This window comes from Raphanus sativus, chromosome 1 (genome assembly GCF_000801105.2).
Source record: "Raphanus sativus cultivar WK10039 chromosome 1, ASM80110v3, whole genome shotgun sequence".
NCBI classification, from domain to species: Eukaryota; Viridiplantae; Streptophyta; class Magnoliopsida; order Brassicales; family Brassicaceae; genus Raphanus; species Raphanus sativus.
Genome location: NC_079511.1, coordinates 23853657 through 23873537, shown reverse-complemented (window position 1 = coordinate 23873537; position 19881 = coordinate 23853657). Strand labels below are relative to the sequence as shown.

The 19881-nt window shown below is 34.5% G+C and overlaps 2 protein-coding genes and 1 long non-coding RNA gene across 8 annotated transcripts; 1 reads left to right on the top strand and 2 right to left on the bottom strand.

Annotated features, from left to right (window-relative positions):
• Positions 1 to 1833: 1833 nt before the first annotated feature.
• LOC130497730 (secreted RxLR effector protein 161-like) lies at positions 1834 to 2598 on the top strand. Its single transcript, XM_056990795.1, has one exon. It carries the CDS (start codon positions 1834 to 1836, stop codon positions 2596 to 2598), a length of 765 nt encoding a protein of 254 aa, XP_056846775.1.
• Positions 2599 to 8625: 6027 nt separating this feature from the next.
• On the bottom strand, positions 8626 to 11174 carry LOC130496381 (uncharacterized). Of its 6 annotated transcripts, none has more exons than XR_008935489.1 (4): positions 10734 to 11174; positions 10487 to 10598; positions 10334 to 10397; positions 8626 to 9704 (listed from the first exon to the last, which is right to left on the bottom strand). It is a non-coding gene; the product is annotated as an uncharacterized LOC130496381 (long non-coding RNA). The 6 variants fall into 6 exon arrangements; XR_008935494.1 differs by having other exon boundaries at positions 8626 to 9075; positions 9182 to 9704; positions 10487 to 11170; XR_008935493.1 differs by having other exon boundaries at positions 8626 to 9072; positions 9182 to 9704; positions 10487 to 11170.
• Positions 11175 to 14549: 3375 nt separating this feature from the next.
• LOC108857560 (AP2-like ethylene-responsive transcription factor PLT2) lies at positions 14550 to 17558 on the bottom strand. The gene is made up of 8 exons (XM_018631552.2): positions 17391 to 17558; positions 16734 to 17181; positions 16551 to 16633; positions 16390 to 16398; positions 16221 to 16309; positions 16045 to 16118; positions 15792 to 15919; positions 14550 to 15571 (listed from the first exon to the last, which is right to left on the bottom strand). The coding sequence occupies exons 1-8, from the start codon at positions 17527 to 17529 to the stop codon at positions 14841 to 14843; spliced, it is 1701 nt and encodes a 566-aa protein (XP_018487054.2). The 5' UTR covers positions 17530 to 17558; the 3' UTR covers positions 14550 to 14840.
• Positions 17559 to 19881: the final 2323 nt, after the last annotated feature.

The window sequence follows — 19881 nt, the reverse complement described above, 5'->3', positions numbered from 1 at the left end:
TGGGGTTCATTTTTGAATGAACCAACTCTGTCGGGATGTAGATACTTTCTTACATTCATCGATGATTACTCAAGGAAGGTCTGGATCAGATTCTTAAGGAGTAAAGATGAGGTGTTTGAGAATTTTTCAGAGTGGAAGACACTTGTGGAAAATCAAACAAAGAAGAAGATCAAGTGTATAAGGACAGATAATGGATTGGAGTTCTGCAACAATCTGATGGATAAGCTTTGTCAAGACTCAGGGATTAAACGGCACAGGACTTGCGTTTATACTCCACAGCAAAATAGAGTGGCTGAGAGGATGAACATGACAATAGCGGATAAGATCAGGTGTATGTTGGCAGAAACCGGGTTAGAGAAGAAGTTCTGGGCTGAGGCAGCGTCGACTGCGGTTTATCTGATAAACAGGTCTCCTAGTGCATCTTTGAGGTTTCAGATTCCAGAGGAAGCGTGGTCAGGATCAAAGGTTGATTACAGTCATCTCAGGCGGTTTGGTTGTGTTGCTTATGTACACAGAACAGAGGACAAGCTAAGTTCAAGAGCTGTTAAAGGATTCTTCATGGGTTATCCACAGGGTACTAAAGGTTACAGGGTGTGGTTACAAGATGAGGAAAGGAGTACTATCAGCAGGAATGTAGTCTTTGATGAGGAGAAGCTGTATAAAGATCGAGATCAGAAGGAAGCGACTAAATCTAAGAAGAAGAAGAAAGTCACTTTTAGCACTGATCTGATCCAAGGACCGAGTACAACTGGTTCAATTCAAGAGTCTACCGGTCAAGGTGGAGAGGCTTCAGGAAGTGGGGATTCTACTGGTCAAGGTGGAGATACTTCGGGAAGTTCACAATCAGAAACTGAATCAGAAGAAGAAGAGGAATCTGAGGAAGAAGAGGAGGAAAATCAGAGCCACGTGGAGTCTTTTGATGATTATCTGTTGGCAAGAGACAGAGAAAGGAGAGTCATCAGACCACCATCGAGATTTGAGGGATCTGATTTTGTAGCTTATGCTTTAGCAACAGCAGAAAGCTTGGAGATAGATGAACCAAAGTCACTAGCAGAAACTAGGAGAAGTAGAGACTGGGATAAATGGTACAAGTCTATGGGAGAGGAGAAGCAATCTCTGGATGAGAATGATACTTTTGATCTCGTCCCAAGGCCAGAAAACCAGAGGATAATCGGGTGTAAATGGATTCACAAGATTAAAGAAGGTATTCCAGGAGTGGAAGATCGCATGGTATAAGTCGAGACTTGTTGCTAAAGGGTATACACAAATTGAGGGAGTGGATTACAATGAGATATTTTCTCCGGTAGTCAAGCATGCTTCTATTCGAATCATGTTATCAATTGTGGTGAACTTCGATCTGGAGTTGGAGCAACTGGATGTCAAGACTGCTATCTTACACGGTACACTTGATGAAGTCATCTACATGGAGCAGCCGGAAGGTTTCATAGAGAAAGGAGATGAAGACAAGGTTTGTCTTCTGAAGAAATCTCTCTATGGTTTAAAGCAGTCACCTAGGCAGTGGAACAAAAAGTTTGATGATTTTATGAAGTCTCAAAAGTTCTGGAGGTGCAGGAAGGATCCATGTGTTTACACTAAGGGATCAAGTATTGATGATATGGTATATCTCTTACTATATGTTGATGACATGCTTATAGCAGCAAAGGATATGGAGAAGATCAAAGCGCTGAAAGCAAGTTTGAAGAAAAAGTTTGAGATGAAGGATCTAGGGCCAGCATCTAGAATCCTCGGGATTGATATCATCAGGGATAGAAAGAAGGGTACTCTGAAGCTATCACAGGAAAGTATCTTAAGCAGGTGTTGAGAACTTTTAACATGGAGGATTGCAGGGCTGTTGTAACTCCATCTAATGCACAGTTCAAGCTTAAGAGTTTGACTCCTGAGGAGTTGGTTGAGGAGACACAGTTGATGAGTTCAGTTCCTTATGCAAGTGCAGTGGGAAGTCTGATGTATGGTATGATTGGTACTCGTCCAGATTTAGCGTATGCGGTCGGTTTGGTCAGTAGATTCATGGCAAATCCAGGAAGATGTCATTGGTCTGCGGTTAAGTGGATTTTGAGATATCTTAAGGGAGCTTCAGATGTGTGTCTAAACTTCAAGAATTCAGACAAGTTTGAGATTGAAGGGTTTTGTGATTCAGATTACTCTGCAGATCTTGACAGGAGAAGGTCAATATCGGGTTATGTCTTCAAGGTTGGTGGTAATACTGTGAGTTGGAGGTCTACTCTTCAGCATGTTGTGGCTCTTTCAACTACTGAGGCAGAGTACATGGCACTCACAGAGGCAGCTAGAGAGGGAATTTGGTTGAAGATTTTCTGCAGTGAATTGGGGTTTAAGTCAGAGAGTTTCAAGTTGAATTGTGACTCGCAGAGTGCAATCTGTTTGGCGAAGAATCCAGTTCATCATGACAGGACCAAGCACTTTGAGAATAAAGTGCATTTCATCAGGGACAAGGTGGAGGATGGTTCAGCTAAGGTGCAGAAGATTCATACTTCTCTAAATCCTGCGGATATGTTGACAAAGAGTTTACCACGCAACAGCTTTGAGAGGTGCCTGGTGACACTTAATGTCACCAACTGAGTTGAGACAGCGGAAGCGCGAGATGGTTTGTCGGTTATCACCTCGCAGAAGCAAGAAGTTCAGATGGTCAAATCTGGGAAATCGACAAAGGGTTCAGATGGTCAATTCTGAAAAGGAAGTGAAGGGCAGTTTCAATAAGTTGAACAAGAGGTTGTGTCGAAAGTCTTCCTAGCAGTGTGTTAGGCGGCGTGTTCCATTATTACTGATGGCGGTACATGTTGAGTTCAAGGATTGATCTGTTAGTGCTGTGGGTCGCCGGTAAAGGTGACAGGACTGCTTATTTCTGGTGGTGGAGCTGGAAGGGTTGCAGGAATGATTCACTAGTTTGAGACTATGACGGAAGTCTCAGGTTCATCTTACGTTGAGGTAAATCGACATAGAGATGGTTATTTCAGTTACAGATTCGCAAGCACAAGTGACCAAAAGCTCAAGGTGGAGATTGTTGTATTATGGTCTGCACAAGACTTGATAATAAAGCACAAGACTTGAGAATTGGGCACAAGACTTGAGAAGCTGATTGTGAGCAATTTGGTCATGATTAGTTGGGCCTTATTATGGTCGAAATCCCATTAGTGATTAGGTTTAGGGAGACACTTATATAGTCTCTAAACCTAATTTCTTGCCACTCTAACACTCATTTGTCTAAAGGAGAGATTAGCAAAGGAGAGAGGCAAGAAGCAAGAGCAAAGAGAGAGTTTGAAGGAGTATCTACAAGGAGAAGGCAAGGGAGATCCGATCAAGAGTCTCAGGCTGTTTCTTCTCCAAGGAGAGTGGATTTTTCATCTCTTATACACACAGGTTCAGTGAGCTTAAATCTTTAGCTCATTGTTGTGTTGTCTCTAGGTGAATAGAGAGACACAAAGGTTGTTGTGTAAAGAAAGCTCTTGTAAACACTTGATACTAGTGAATCGTTGAGAGTGCCGTCCTCTCCCCAGATGTACCGAAAGGGAACTGGGTCAAAAAATCTCTTGTGTCTTTAACAACCTCAAACAAAAACAAGAAGTGTGCTAGATTAAATTAGTCAAGCGAGATATAAACAGGTCAATTGGTTTAAGGAATTATCTCAACACATATACTCAAACTGGCTAATATTACTCAATGCAGCTAACATGTTTGATACATATTTAATATTTTTGTTACACCTATAATCACTAAATAATTTCAACGCCAATGTTCGTTGGAGCCTCAAATTCTCCTCTCTGTCTATCTAGTGCCAGACTCTGGCATGAAACTCAACTCTCCAAATAAACACACCGTTCATTCTAGCCAGATTTTGTTTTTTTTTTTTTTTAAAAAAAGACTATACTTAAGAAAAGAACTTTACTACCAGATAACTGATCTAAAAATTATCTAGAAAAATTGATAACACCACCATGAGAAGAATTCACAGGAGCACTAGCCAAATTACAAAAACAGAAAACACATGTCATCCTAATTAAGTATTTATCTCAATGGAAAAAAGCACAACAGAAGAAAAAGAAATTGTAGCTTTATGGAACGCCTAAGAAAAACACAGATTTAGTAAACCATCAACAACTTCTGAACAAGCAAACAGTAGACAATCTTTTGACATCCGCTTCTGTCAGACATTCATACAAATTGTTTCTACTGTTTACTGTCTATAAAACACAAAAAAAAATCTTAACCAAATCTTTATAATATCTTCAGAATCTTTCCCCCAGCTATAAACCTAGGTCTATAAACAATCGTTCAAGAAGATTAGGAACACTAAGGTAAATTGCTCTACTACAAAAAAAAACTAAAGCCCACTATTTGTCTTCTCTTTGGTATTTTGCTAATTTCCACATTCTTTTAGATTTTTGCCTAAATTGCTCTTCTCTTTTTATTTATGAGTAGTATGATTTGGTTATGTGTAGTTATATGAAGTTTTTTCTTAAATACTTATGATTGTCCTTCAGTGTAGGTACTAGGTACTATGTTAGGCTCGATGAAGACTCACAATCTACCTTGTTCCGGTTCTGATTTCCAATGTGATAACTAGATAATCTGGTTAACCCTCTCCAGAAACTCCCAAAAATGTATTAATATAGGAAAGAACTAGTTTTCTTCAATAATATAGGAATACATTCTCCACTTTCCAAACTTATTTAAAGATTTAGAAGTCGATTAATGAGAGAGTTGAGAGAAAAAATATTGTAACTTTGTTTAAAGCTTTTGGGACCTATGAAGATGAACAAACCAAAGCATTTACAATCAAAACACAAAATCCAACAAAAGCAAGCTTCTATCATTTACATGTATGGAAATTACCAGTCAATGAAACTTCATTCTCGTAGCAGTCTGTCTCCTCAACCGCTCAGTCTAACTCCGCCGTATCATAACCACCACAACCACCATCTCCGTTAACCTTTTAAATATTTCCTCACCATGTAATCTCATTTGGTTTGTAAGATTTCATATATGAAATAAGTTTTACCGAAAAAAATCCTCAAAAAGTAAAATCATAAAAGAAAAGTTATTGTCTTGCTCTCTCATGTATCACCAAATGGGATTTTTTCCACACATTCTAGAGCTAATCTCGCCAAATGCAGTTTCACCATACATTATATCACCCACAATAAAAGAGAATGAAAGTTTTGGTTCCGACACATAAATCAAACAATTGCTACACAAAAGTGCCCAAATCCTGAACCCATAAAGTGATATGTCATTTCTTGAACCATTTAACATGTTCTTGGAGTATTTCCAGGTTAAATATAACTTTAATTTTGAGAAAATTGGATTTGTTAGTGATTTTGAAACAGTTTTGGTATCTCTATATAATCAGGACGCCAAAATGAGCAAGAGATCATTTTCTTTTGAAATATGGAGACTAATGAGAAGTTGAATGTATCACGGGTCCGTGAGATGGACAATAAGACCAACAAAGATTTTAAATATGTGTATTTTTGCTTAAAACATCAACAATATATTCTATAAGATGTATTTTGACCCAAAAAAAAATTCTACAACATGTGTATTAGTTATGTCTTTAAGGATATCTGTTTCTACAACCCTGATCTGTCTCCAAAAGATGAAGATGAAATACTCACTGACTATGGAAGAGTTTTAATGTGGAGGAACAATTGTGCTTTCAATCTCTTTGCTCCCAAAAAAGCTTTAAAAGACGTTACAAACATCCTCCTTGCTGCACGCAATAGCCCAAATAATAGTGAGAATATTCTCAAGCTTGGTAGTCTAGGAACACTCTAGAGGCGAGTACAAGATGCATCCAAGCACTTAGAAGAAGCCAGTGACTTAAGATCAATGATCGCGAAAAATATCGAGAAGCTTTATGGATATGATGATACCGGAGACATTACTGACTATGAGAAAGCTTCATCATGGGAGAAAGAGTGTATGGTGGAAGTACATCTGGTAAGGTTAGTTTTAAACCAGGTGGAAATTTTCCTTTTTGGTGATGCATGAGAAGCAAAATCTACAAACAAATCATGTTTCTCTTCTCGTTTTACTTTTTATTGATTATATATATTTTTTTGGTAATTTCCCTATATGTAAACGAAACTTTATACACAATTTACAATACACAATTTTCTCTCATTAATTTACTTCTAATCTTTAAGAAGTTGTAAAAGTAACTGGTGAATCCTCGTTGATTGTATTTTTTTGGTAATTTCTCTACATGTAATCGAAACTTTATACACAAGTTACAATATATTTTCTCTCATTCATTGACTTCTAATCTTTAAGACGTTGTGAAAGTAGCTAGTGAGTCCTCATTGATTGTTTTTATTTTGTAATTTCTCTACATGTAAACGAAGCTTTATACACAATTACAATATTTTTTTCTCTCATTAATTTACTTCTAATCTTTAAGAACTTGTGAAAGTAGCTAGTGACTCCTCATTGATTGTATTTTTTTTGGTAAATTCCCTACATGTAAACGAAGATTTATACACAAGTTACAATATATTTTCTCTCATTAATTGACTTATAATCTTTAAGAAGTTGTGAAAGTAGCTAGTGAGTCCTCATTGATTGTTTTTTTTTGGTAATTTCCCTACATGTAAACGAAGCATTATACACAAATTACAATATATTTTTTTCTTATTAATTGACTTCTAATATGTAAGAAGTTGTGAAAGTAGTTAGTGAGTCCTCATTGATTGTATTTTTTTGGTAATTTCCCTACATGTAAACGAAGCTTTATACAAAATTTACAATATATTTTCTATCATTAATGGACTTCTAATCTGTAAGAAGTGGGGAAAGTAGCTAGTGAGTCCTCATTGATCGTTTTTTTTTTGTCATTTCCCTACATGTAAACGAAACTTTATATACAATTTACAATATATTTTCTCTCATTAATTGTCTTCTAATCATTAAGAAGTTGTGAAAGTAGCTAGTTAGTTCTCATTGATTTTTTTTGTGGTAATTTCCATACATATAAATGAAGCTTTATTCACAAGTTACAATATTTTCTCTCTCATTAATTGAATTTTAATCTTTAAAAAGTTGTGAAAGTAGCTAGTGAGTCCTCGTTGATTGTATCTTTTTGATAATTTTCCTACATGTAAACGAAGACACAAGTTACAATATTTTTTCTCTCACTAATTAACTTCTAATCTTTAAGAAGTTGTGAAAGTAGCTAATGAGTCCTCGTTAATTATTACTAGAGTCTCTTTCCGCGCTACGCGCGGATTACATGTTATAAAAATTTTATATAATGATTTTATTTGTCTTATTGATATTTACTTTTTGGATTTACATTTTGTTCTAAAACAATTTCTTAAGCCAGTTTCAAAAATATGTAATCTCATTTAATAGTTTTTGTTATTGTTCTTTTTAAGATGCTGTGATTGGTAGACTTTTAACGATTTTTTTACTGTTGTGACAAACTCCAGAAAAAAATAAGATTGGTTGTTTCTATAAATATGAAATTTCATCATTTTAAACTGATTAGTTTTACGAATGATTTTCATGTAATTCTTTTTCTGTTTTAAATCATACTATTATAGTTTATACATATTTTATTTAAATATTAGATGCATCAAGTAATTTTAGAAAATTAAGTCATATATATTTGTCACTCCTTTTTGGAGAAAATATTTTGTCACTCTATATTTAATATTATTAATTATTATTAATTATACTTTGTTAGTGATTTTATATTTAAACAAACAAAATTTTTATACATAAAATATGTTTATATTTGAAATATGTATATGAATATATAAATTTTAATATGATACTTGATTTTAATAGTTTTTAGTATTTTACATAATGTATTATAAATTTTTAAAATAAAGTTAAAGTAATATTTATATTTATATTTACAATTGAAATATTCTATAAATAAGTTCCATTTTTCATTATATTAATTATAAATATTTTATATTTTTATTACCACAACACATTCTAAATTTTAAATCGTGTGCTGACTAAAAATCAAACTAAATATATTATTTTGCTAAAAATGTTTCTATACTTCATACCTAATCTATTTTAGTTTTTCATTCAACTTTTTCATGTTTTTATATTTATTTATATTTATTTTATTCAAATTTATATTAAATAAATGTAATAGTAAGATAAATTATATATATTAAATGATTTTAGTTTATTATTTATTTTAAAATTTGATGATGGACAAAAGAAAACTAATTATATAATAGATCCATGCATTTTCTAAAAGTAAATGAAAAAACAAATTATAATATAAGTATGAAATTATAAATTCGATAACTGCTAGCGATTAGCTTAATACATTCGAAAAAACAACATCAACAATAATACCATCAGGCATCAGCCAACATGATCACAATTTACATGTTCGTATAGAGATGATAGAAGTTGAAAGTGAAAGGAGATGTCTAAGCATACACACAGAAAATTAGTGTACAACACATGTACTCTCGCCATCAGATTCTGGTTCTGTCGTTGACGTTGTAACCCCGTTCTTGATCTCCATGATTCTGCTTCTCCCTCTTTTCCTCTTTTTATGTGTTGGGACTAAACCAACAAAACAAATGAACTGAATCAAACCCAAGCGGAAAGTAAAATGTCTACCAAACTGAAACCAAACCAGCTGTAAAGTTTTCTACGCTTTGTTCAAACAAACACAGAAGTAATGATTCTCACCTCCAACCTGAGAGATCTTTCAAATACATACTAAAAACAAACAAAACCGTGTAATAAATTGTTTCGAATAAGAAAGTTCTAAAGATTATACAAAATAACAAAAATTCACACCAAACAGTTGATAATGTTTGACATTGTTTTTGTTGAACCATGAGATTCTAAACGGGGACTCCATTTTTGGCCTGGTTTCTTTCTATTGTTTTTCATTCTCTAATCTTCGCTAAAATCTTCTCCACTTTCATCATACATGCTTCTAGAGTCAATGCTAGGTCCTCTATTGCAGTATTTATTTGCTTCAAACTTTCATCATCATCATCCTTCTCATTGGATCTCTCGTTTTCTCCACCTTCATGGTGAAAACACTCTGCTTTCCTGCTTTCATCAGCAAATATAGAATTTTTTTTCTCAGCCTTAATTTCATTTATATCAACCTAATAAGCACAGTTTTGACTTGTCTCAAATGGTGGTACAACAATGTCACCTACTCAATTAGCACCGAATGGAGGATCTGAAGGGTAGTTTTCCTGTTTCTTCTTTGTCTTCACTCCTTTGCTTTATTTCTTGTGGTAAAATCTGAATCATTTTTTTTGCCTCAAGTCTGTATATTTTTCCAAGTGATTCAGAAAAATCTCCTCAGCCTTGCTTTCTCTCTTTTTTTTTTGTCACTGTTCTTAACCTTTTTCTAGATCTTAACATTTGAGCTGCGGTAATTTCTCAAAATGATCCATACAACTATCATTATCATTGGCATGGCTCGCCTGTCTCCCAAATGCTTTTGAAACAACTCATTAAGTGGCAGCACCTCTCTTGAAGCTGATCGACCAATACGTAAGACAAACATACTTTTTAGGAATAACACAAACCTAAACATTTTGTCATCAGCTGTAAAGGAACTCGAACTTGTCTGCTAACGTCACCATTCTTAGTCTTGTTGGTGGCATCAACACCGACTGCCCAAATAGTCGAAGTTGTCGTCTTAAAACCAAGTTTTGAAGTTCCAGGTCCTGAAAATATTGTATGCAAGGAACCAAGTAAGTTCTATATGATTTTTGTTAAAACAAAGTCCATGAGAAAGATAACCATCCTACCGTTAATGAGATTCCAACCAAAAACATTCACCAAAGACTTTCTCAGATAATTAGAGACAGTCCACTAAAAAGTTTGATATTAAACTCTGCGAAACACTTTGTCCACTCATTCATACACATGGACATGCATACTGTTAAGCACTACGAAAAATAGCTCAAAATTCAGTGTTTTCTTATGTGATCAACTCATTTAACGATTAAAATTCAACAACTCTTAATGGAGTATGACACATGACATCAAAGAACATGATCATTTGATAAGCAACTTATAAAAATGCACAATAGTGTTGATGAAAACACCTCTTAGTCTTTGAGCTCTCGAGCAACATAAAGGATCAATTAGCCAGTCACTCATATGTTCATGTCGCTTACTGATTTTAATAGGACAAATAATCACACATCCAATGACCAAATTGAGTGTTTGAAAAAAAGAGACTACATTTCAGTTTGTTTGATGTCTCCTCATTGAGAAGAAAGAACAACAGAGCTTTTGAAGAGGAATCACAAATGTAGACCATGAATCACACATGAATGGAAGGGCTTACGATGGCAAGTCATTGAGGTTCAAGGAGTTGTCCTTGCATGAGCATAACAATACCGGCTTGGCCTCTGCATCACGCAACGTAGTGTTACAAATTAAACCGAGAATGTATGAACAATTGTTGATATAAACTAAAGGCTCTAGAATAAAGAGCTACCTCCCATCGTATCGACAAACCCCTAAAAAAAATCTTCTGGAGCTTCCATCACAGTTAACAAACATTAAAATGCCAATGACCCTGAGCCACCTCCACACAGCGTCTCATCCTCCTTCACCACCGATGAGTTCATGGAAAAGCCACCCAAGATAAAGTGTATAGAGAATATGATTAGAAGAGATAAATCATCACAAAAACTCTGTCTTTGAACGTTGATGAAAATCAAAATATATACAGAAGAACTTACTAAGAGAGATGAAGAAGAAGCTTATAAAGAAGAAGAAGGCTTCATGCTCTTCTTCTTGGAATCAGAAGATATGTACTTGGATTTAAAAGAGTCCATGGAAACGATGGTTGAGCACCAGATTCATCATCTGTGGAGAAGAGTTGTAGTCGTTGATGATCCAGTGGAGAAGCAAGCCGGAGGGGATCGGTTCCTCCGGGGCAAAATACAACACGGTTCCTTCCACCACCGTCGAGTGTTGGGTTGAAGTAATTCTCCACAAATAAATGGTATCCATTGATAGATGGGGAGAAGAGAGGGAGGTAAAACGAAACAATAAGGAGGAGAGGACCAAGCGGTAATGGAGTTACAGAGCAATCAGATTGAAGAAGAAGTGGAAGAGACGAAAGATGAACTCTCTACGCTTTAGGGTTAGAAGAGACTGGGATTGTCTTGGGCCAGTTTCGAACTTCACTCAGACCAAAGAGAAAATGACGTGGCAAAAATGTTGTTTCTCATTGGTTGATTATTTTTATTGATGTGGCATAGCTCAGAGGGCTTTATATGCCCCTTTTAGTATAGTTTTGATTTTGATTTTTTTGATTTTGATTTTTTTTGATAATATTCCTACATGTAAACGAAGTTTTATACACAAGTTACAATATTTTTCGTCTCATTAATTGACTTATAATCTTTAAGTTGTTGTGAAAGTAGCTGGTGAATTCTCGTTGATTTTTTTTTTTTTTGGTAATTTCCCTACATGTTAAAGTTCATGTCTACAAAGAAATAAATGAAAATGAATTAGAGCCTGACCAAATAACTCCACCGAAGGAAAAAGCATAAACTTATAATAAAAAAGTTTCATATAGCTAAAGACACGAACGTGATATGATACAGACACCAAGGAGTACTCATAACCGAACCATAGTGCTCATATGAGAGAGAAACACATCAAAGCACACTTTTTCTGCCTGCAAACACAAGACAATAGAAAGTTTCACACCAGAAATACTGCAGAGAGAATAGAAGAAGCTAAAGATCAACACAAGCTTCCTTTCTTCAACCATATATGACATGAGAGACACCTTGAACCAGACGCATACATGAAGAAAGTTTCAGATCTTGTCACGCTTATCTGCCCTCATAACTGGGTTGCTTTAGCTATAGCTTCTTGTGCAGCAACATGGTAATTGATAGAGCAGTTATGTACGTCTGCATAGCGGTGTGTCTTGCAGAAAAGATCACCACAGCGACATTTATATCCAGTCAAACCAACCCGTTTATTGCAACTAGTAGATGGTCCTTCCTTTGGTTTTGCTGCAGCTTCTTCTGGTGCTACTACTTCTTGCAACAGCTTGTACAGAGGATGGCTGAACATAGACAAGCCATTGGCTCGACAGATTTAGTTTCAGCATCAAGCATTTCCTTCATGATGTTGCTGGGTGATCCAGTCCATTTCTGCCCTTAATAAAGTCATCCTTTGCTTCAGTAACATAGAAAGAAGACAGAGTTCTTGACAATTAACAACTGAATTCAATCATTTTTACAGACGTCAGACACAAATAGGCACAACCCTTAACCATAAGCAAACGAAACATATTGTTTTCAATAAAGACTGTAGTCTACCAACATACCATATACATTGTCTTATAACCTATAACCAAACTTTTGATGGAGCCCTTTCAGTGATTCAAAATCTCAAACTCGGAGAAGGAAGAAAGCAGAAGCAAACCTAGAACTGATTTTCTGCTCACACCAAAACCTAAAACACACAAACAGATGCAACTTGTGCTTAAAACCATAAGCTATCCAGCCAGGCTGCAAACCTAAGCTAACTAGCAGCAAATTCCAATAAAACACATCTGATATTACGCAAATATGAGTAGACGAATCATTTGTAGACAGCAGCGAACCTAAACTCACTTCTATCCAACACAACTTTCTTTACAGAAAAATGAAATGAGCCTTTCATATCAGCATCTAGATAAGAACTTACATCACAAATCACTTTCATGTTCCCAAAACGTAGTTAAGATTATTTCCATGCAACACCACCATCAATCTTAGAAATGAATTGTTAGAAATGAGCCATTCATATCAGCACAAGGCTAGGAACTTTCAACGAAAATCACTTCTTCAATTTTATAAAATATCATTTCCATCAAACACTACCATCCTTCTTCGCAATGAACTGTTAGGAATGAGCCCCTTATATATCAACATTAAGCTAAGAACTTCCGTCACAAATCACTTCAAGTTTCTAAAACAGAGTCAACACCATTTTCATCCAACAATACCTTCCTTCTTAAAAATGAATCGTTAGAAATTAGCCTTTTATATCAGCATCAAAAGCTGAGAACTACCATAGAGAATCTATATTATTATTTTGCGAAGTGATTTTTCGCAACGGAGCTCCCACGTTAAAAATTAGAGTGGTTAATATCAATACTACCCTTAATCTATACTATTATTTGCGAAGTGATTTTTCGCAACGGAATTCCCACGTTAAAAGTTAGAGTGGTTAATATCAATACTACCCTTAATGAATTTTTATTAATAAAATAAAATAACTTATATATTGTGTTGTTATCTTAAAATAATTATTTTTGTTATAAATGTTAAAAAATAAGATTTTGATTAATAAAAAGAGTATTGCTTAAACAATTTATTAATAAATTTGTGAGTTCTATGACATACAATTAATACTTACCAGTTAGATTTTGATTTTAAATCACAACAAAAATATTACAACTAAATTTAAAAAAAAGAATATATATATATAGCATAAATTCTAAAACAAAAAAAAATACCGCTTTAGCCAATAAGGTTCATAATAGTTGTCTTTTTTATTAACCTACAGGTATCGTAGACCTATAGAAAAACTCATACTAATCTTCAGGAGGTGTAGTCCACATATGGATTCTCTCTCGAAGTATTCAAATGGACCGTAAAATGAGTACATATCTGTATGGTTACATATGAAACTAATAATTTTGCAATAAAGAGAATTATATCCCTCGCTTAAACCAAGAGAGTAATTCTTCATCTAATAAAACCAGTAAACCACAACAATGTAGTTTCATAATAGTTGTATTTTATAAGGAGGATTTTAAATTTTTAACCATAGTAGTGAATAAGACAGATTGATTACCGGTAGCATCATATGACATATAACACAAAGTGTTTTACATTGGTAGTTGGAAGGGATCCTAAACAATATATAATACAGATATGTTAATTACCTATCATCAATCCCTTTTAAATTGGAAACCAATCTAACTTAATATGGTATCAGAGCCCGATCCACCTACTCCAATCTGATCCACATCAATCTGCCCCAAAATTAGCCAATCGATTTTTGTCCGAACATTCTAAAATTAACGCTTAAAACCAATACATGTGTAGTTGAAAAAGATCATAAACAATATATAAGATAGATGAATCAGTTCACCTATCACTAATTGATTTTAGATTGAAAACTTATCTTGATACAAACTAACTAGAAGTCTAAAATCGCATTATATTACTAGAAGTCTAAAATCGCATTATATTACAGTTTCAGTTTTCACATTATTTAAACGTTAAATAAGAACAATACAGATAGACTCTACTTCGACGTACTACTACTCAATTTAATAGTTATACACTTCACCACACAATTGCACATAGTTTTTTAGTTTTGAAGTTTCGTGAAAACTCAAAGTTTCAACCAAATACATTTTCGGTATGATGGAGAAGCGAATTTTATTCACATACAGTAAGGTATAGCTAAAGGGTAGACAAATAATAAATAAGATATAAGGAAATCAAAGTAGTTGAAATATAAATCTTGAAATTATAAAACGAATTACAGGCTTGAGAAAGTACTAGTCAGAAGGGTTAGCTTTTAAACAAAATTTGGGCACTTATGAATCTTGTTTAAATGCCCATAAAACCCTAACCCTTGAGGACTCTGTTAACCGCCGTCTACAAGTTCATCATCTTTGCCGTCAAAAGTAAAAGAAAAAATCCTAAATTCTCTGCTAATCTATAAGACTACAGTCGATCCGATTACTTGCGAGACAAGGGAATAATATAGCTGTTATTTGGAACCTACCTTGTCTCGCAAACAAAGACAGAGAAGTCAGCCTTTTATTCATTCCACATTGTGAATACACCTCCTGGATTCGATCCCTGACCAGACACTCCAGTTATCCATCCTCTATACCCTGTGGCAACACTTGAAGGAGGCATATCATAATCAACTTTAACGGTGGGAAACTCATACTCAGCAGATGATCCAACGGTCGAGGTTGACCCAATACCTATCCCAATATTGTTTCCAAGAACTGAAGTGTTGTTGTTGTTATCATCAGAGACAAATCCCTGAAGCAAACCAGGGTTGCTCTGAAGATAAGCATTGTACAGCTGCGAGCTGTGACTAGAAGACTGCAAGAAATCGTTGGTTTGTTGTTGGTGAAGATGAAGCTGCGTCTGGATGTAACTATAGGAATCGTGAGCGTTAGTATTATACTGAGAGATATCGTTGTCGTTCTGTAGAGTAAGTAAAGGCTGATGATGAAGATGCTCAAAAGGTTGTTGAATGCTTAGCGGGTAAGGTTGAAGCTGAAGCCTAGAGCTCGAGGCTGCACCATACTGATGGAGATTTGAGCTTAGGGCTATCATTTCCTCGCGTTTTCTTGATGATTCAAGAGCTTGAGCCTCTTTGAGCCGTTTAGCCGCACCACCTCCTATAGGAAGTGTGTTACTCTCTAGGATGGCTTTCACGTCGTAGCGGTTTATCTCAAAGTTTGTAACCGCGTTTAGACCTCGAAACTTTATTGCAGCTATGTCGTATGCTTCTGCTGCTTCTTCCTCCGTGCCTGAGCAAAACAGATTAATATAAGCATGACAATCTTGTATTCGCATAATTTTCTATATGCATGAAAAATATTAAATTGATCTCTAAATCTACTGAAATCCAAATAATTTGAGACAGATCGTGATAGTGCGGTTCATATATATAGGAGAAAGTTGTATCAAAATTCGGTTTAGAAATAATATTCACATATATATATATATGATAAAATAGTATATACTCACTGAAAGTTCCCAAATAGAGATCTTTGTTTCCGGCAACTCGGCCGATCCTTGCTTGCCATCTTCCATGTTGATGATGCCTTGTTACTCCACGATACATCGATGCACCACGTGAGAATCCACTACTTTTCCTGCAATGGATGACGAAATTCTTTGTTTAGAAAAAAAAAAAATATATATATATATATATATATATATTGTATTTTTATATATGCAACGTAATAACGTATATGTTGAAGAATAACGTTATGACAACCTTCTAATAGCAGCCACAAACTCTTGTCTCGTCATGTGTTTCATCTCCTCAACTTCCTTTTCGTAGTTAGTAACCTAAAATAAGCAAAAAAATAGTTGGAAAATAACAATTTTCACAGCCATTATAACGATTAGAAGAATATGCAAATATATCCATGAGAATTTAAAATAGCTTACAGGAAAGTTGGTAGTAGTAGAGGGGCCCCAATATTTAAGTGCAGCTAAATCATATGCTCTTGCTGCTTTCTCTTCTTTGTCATAGCCACCTGAATTTAGTTATAACCCTCTTAAACAAAACAGTCTTATGATCGAGACCCAAAAATAAGAGTAAGATAAGTGTACTCACCTAAGTAGACTGTAGAGATTTCGAAGAATCACAAGATTCAAGCAACAAATACATAAGAATGATGAGAAGCATAATTAGCAATACGTAGTCCAAAATAAAGATATCTAATGAGATGAGAACAAACGAGGAGACTAATTAAGTAACTAATCAAGTATACTTACCTTGTCTTCCTTTTCTTGATTGTCCTTCTCTTCTGCAACTATTATCCCAAAGATGAGCTTCGTATCTACCGGTCCATCTATGCCTATAACACCCAACACAAAAAGATAACATATTTATAAACTCATATATTTACAAAATTAAAAAAAAAATTAGACGTCTTTAAGAGTTGATCTTTTTAAGACCTTGTAACGCCACGATAGATAGAAGTTCGCTGTCCAAAAGTTTCCAAGGTCCTTCTCGGTGTAGCTTCAACGATGGCTCCTCCACTTGCGTTAGTAGTGCTACTACTATTATCGGCGCTAATCTCGTCTGGTGAGGCTTTAACAGTGGCTGCTGCTGCAGCAGTAGCTCCGGTACTTCCCATGGAAAGAGTGAGAGATTGTAAGTTGTGGGCACTTTCTTGAAGCTCATAGTTATTAGGAGTGTTAGATGCACAAGTAACAACGGTAGGTAACAAGCTGTTGGTTTGAAAGTAGTAATCTGAGTCATTGGTTTGATGAATGTCGTTGAAAGGTACGAGGTTGTGGTCGGCTTGATGATTCTCTGATTTGCCAACTCCTAAGAAATCAGCCACTTTTGGAACCCCTCCTCCTTCACCGCCCCCACCGTGTGGATTGATCATATTCCATTCTGAGAAAGCATACCATATTTATGAAAATAAAAAACCAAAAATCTGAATAAGAGAAGATTTAATATGAAGATGACCTTTTTTAAGTATGTGCAACTAGTACATTCAAATAATTACTATAAATACAAGATTCACATATATTTTCAAAAATAAAGGAATGTCATATTTACATGAACATATATATAGAAATAAAATGTGCATTTACGTATACCTTGGTTTTGAAAAGGGTTGTCCATATTGTCGTTGACCAAGCCCAGGTTAAAATGAGAGGTTTGTGAAGAGTGGATGTGAGGAGGCAAAGGAGAGTGGGTTGGTGATATAGGAAAGGCAAGCCAGTTGTTTGAATTCATTTTCTTCTCCTCTACAGATTCAAAACTTAAATCAGTACGATATATGTGATCCTGCAAGGATATGAATTGAGAAGAAACAGAAATTGATTAGAGGCGTATAAAAGAAAGAGGGATTACTTATCAAGGATTGAGGAGAAAAAGAGATCCTTTTTTGTCTCTAAGTATGGCTGCAACAATCTTTACCTTATATTTACTCTCTCTCCCTCTGGTAACTTGAGGGGTTTAAACAAAGGAGAAGAAGAATGTGTTAAAAGTCTTAAAGTTAGTTTTTAGGAAGCCAGACAGATTATAAAGTTAAACCTATCACATGGCTCGCTTAAAAATACAATGAAGTGCCTTTATGTTAATGTTTGCTAAATTAATACCAAATACTACAGTTCACATGTTTGACTGTATGTGGGATATGATATTGCAATAAAAAAGGACACGAGTGTCGTGAATAAGACAAATCTACGCTTCCCACTGGAGAAAAGATCCAAACCCTAAAAGCAAATTTATCACTTGAATATTTTTTTTTCTTTTGATTAACCTAGAGATATTCAGAGTTATGAGAGGCTCAGATTAATTATCAAAAGGAGATGTACCCCCACGTATAGATATTCTTTTCAGGTATTCAAATAGGTCATAAAGCATAAAGCATGGATTCATATCCTTCTGACTAAGATAATTGTGATTTAGTTTCATGCAGCAAATAAATCAAATCTGAAACCTGTCAATGCCCAACCTCATCTCCTTGCCACTCAACCAGTCACCTGGTCACTTGAATATATTTAGAATCTCATATATTTAAAACCAAAATAAAATTGAACTCTATATCTCTCTCTAAATTACACCCACTTGGACTATTGGAACTCACGTCCCTCGTTTATTGCAATTAATGACACCCAAAGCCCAGCATTCCCACACTCTGCAAATCATATCTCAGTCTCTTACCATTGACCACATTCTCTCTCTCATCTTTACATATTACATATTCATATACATGTGTAACCGCAAGACTACGTATTCGTATACGTCTGTGTGTGCACATACATGCAATCACATTGAAATTTTTTTTGAACTTAATCGCATTGAAATTAATCAAAGATAAAATACATAATAAATGGATCGATCCTCTAAACTATAGTAGTATAATTGTAGATCCCCGAGTTTACTCATCTTCTGCATGTGTGTACGGACATGCAATATTATACAAAGCGACGTAGTTAATTAAATATTTTCAAAGCGCATTGGAAAGAGTAAAAGTCACTCTTTGTTCAAAATAATTTGAATATAAGGGAGAAAGGAGAAAAATATAATGAAGTATAATCTTCGTTCTCGAATAACAGAATGTATTTGTTTAATTAGAAGAATATAATTCCATTTTATATATTTTATCATGTAAACTGAAATTAGAACATGGAAAAAGAATTGGGGTGAGATTTTATTTTGCCTTCCCGAGTTAAAATCTGTTGACCAATTAATTGGATTCCGCACCCGTCAAAGCAAAATATTGTTTGGAAATTTAAAATTAAATAACAAATAAAATTTAAGTGTTAAAGTTACATTAGAAGCTTGTCTTGTGCTAGGAGCCAGGCCTTTGTTTAGTCGCGTGCATTTGTTGTATCATCCATGAATCCATGATCAATAAGACAACAACACCGACTCTACTATCGTATGACCAAATATTAATTTATGCACATTCACCGTAAGAATTTATTTTGTGCACCAAAATCTTCATTAGTAGAGATAAGTGATTATAAAACTAGCAACAACATCGTACGAAAATTGATTATTACTTGTCTCTTACTGTGAAATTTTTTGGAGCTTGCTTGAGACAATAGTATTTAACACTAAACACTGCTCCTCAAGAAAAGAAAGCGAGTTCCCATGTAACGAGTGACGACAATGCGTTGGTACTGATTTTTTTTTCCTGTAACTGGTTGGTAATGAATTTATGGTCTTAGTTTTGATATTCCACTTCTTGAGATAAATTATTATATTCATACATACGTTGTACTAGATGGTTGGCCCGCTCATATGGATTTAATAGTTTTATAAATATTTATTGATACATATATTATTATTTCAATAATTATCATGATAAGTTATGTTATACTCTTAAACTTTTAAATTGGTGATATGTTTATCTATAATTAAGTTTCTCATTACAATATATATATATATCTATAACTATTATTGAAATTAATTTTTAATATTTATGACTAAAAATATTATTTTCAGATAACAACATAATATATATTAGAACTATTTTATTTATTTTTGACCAAAATTTTATTATATTAATTTATGTTCAATTATCTAATCTAATAGATAAACATAAAATTATTAAAATAAATTTTTAATTATAGT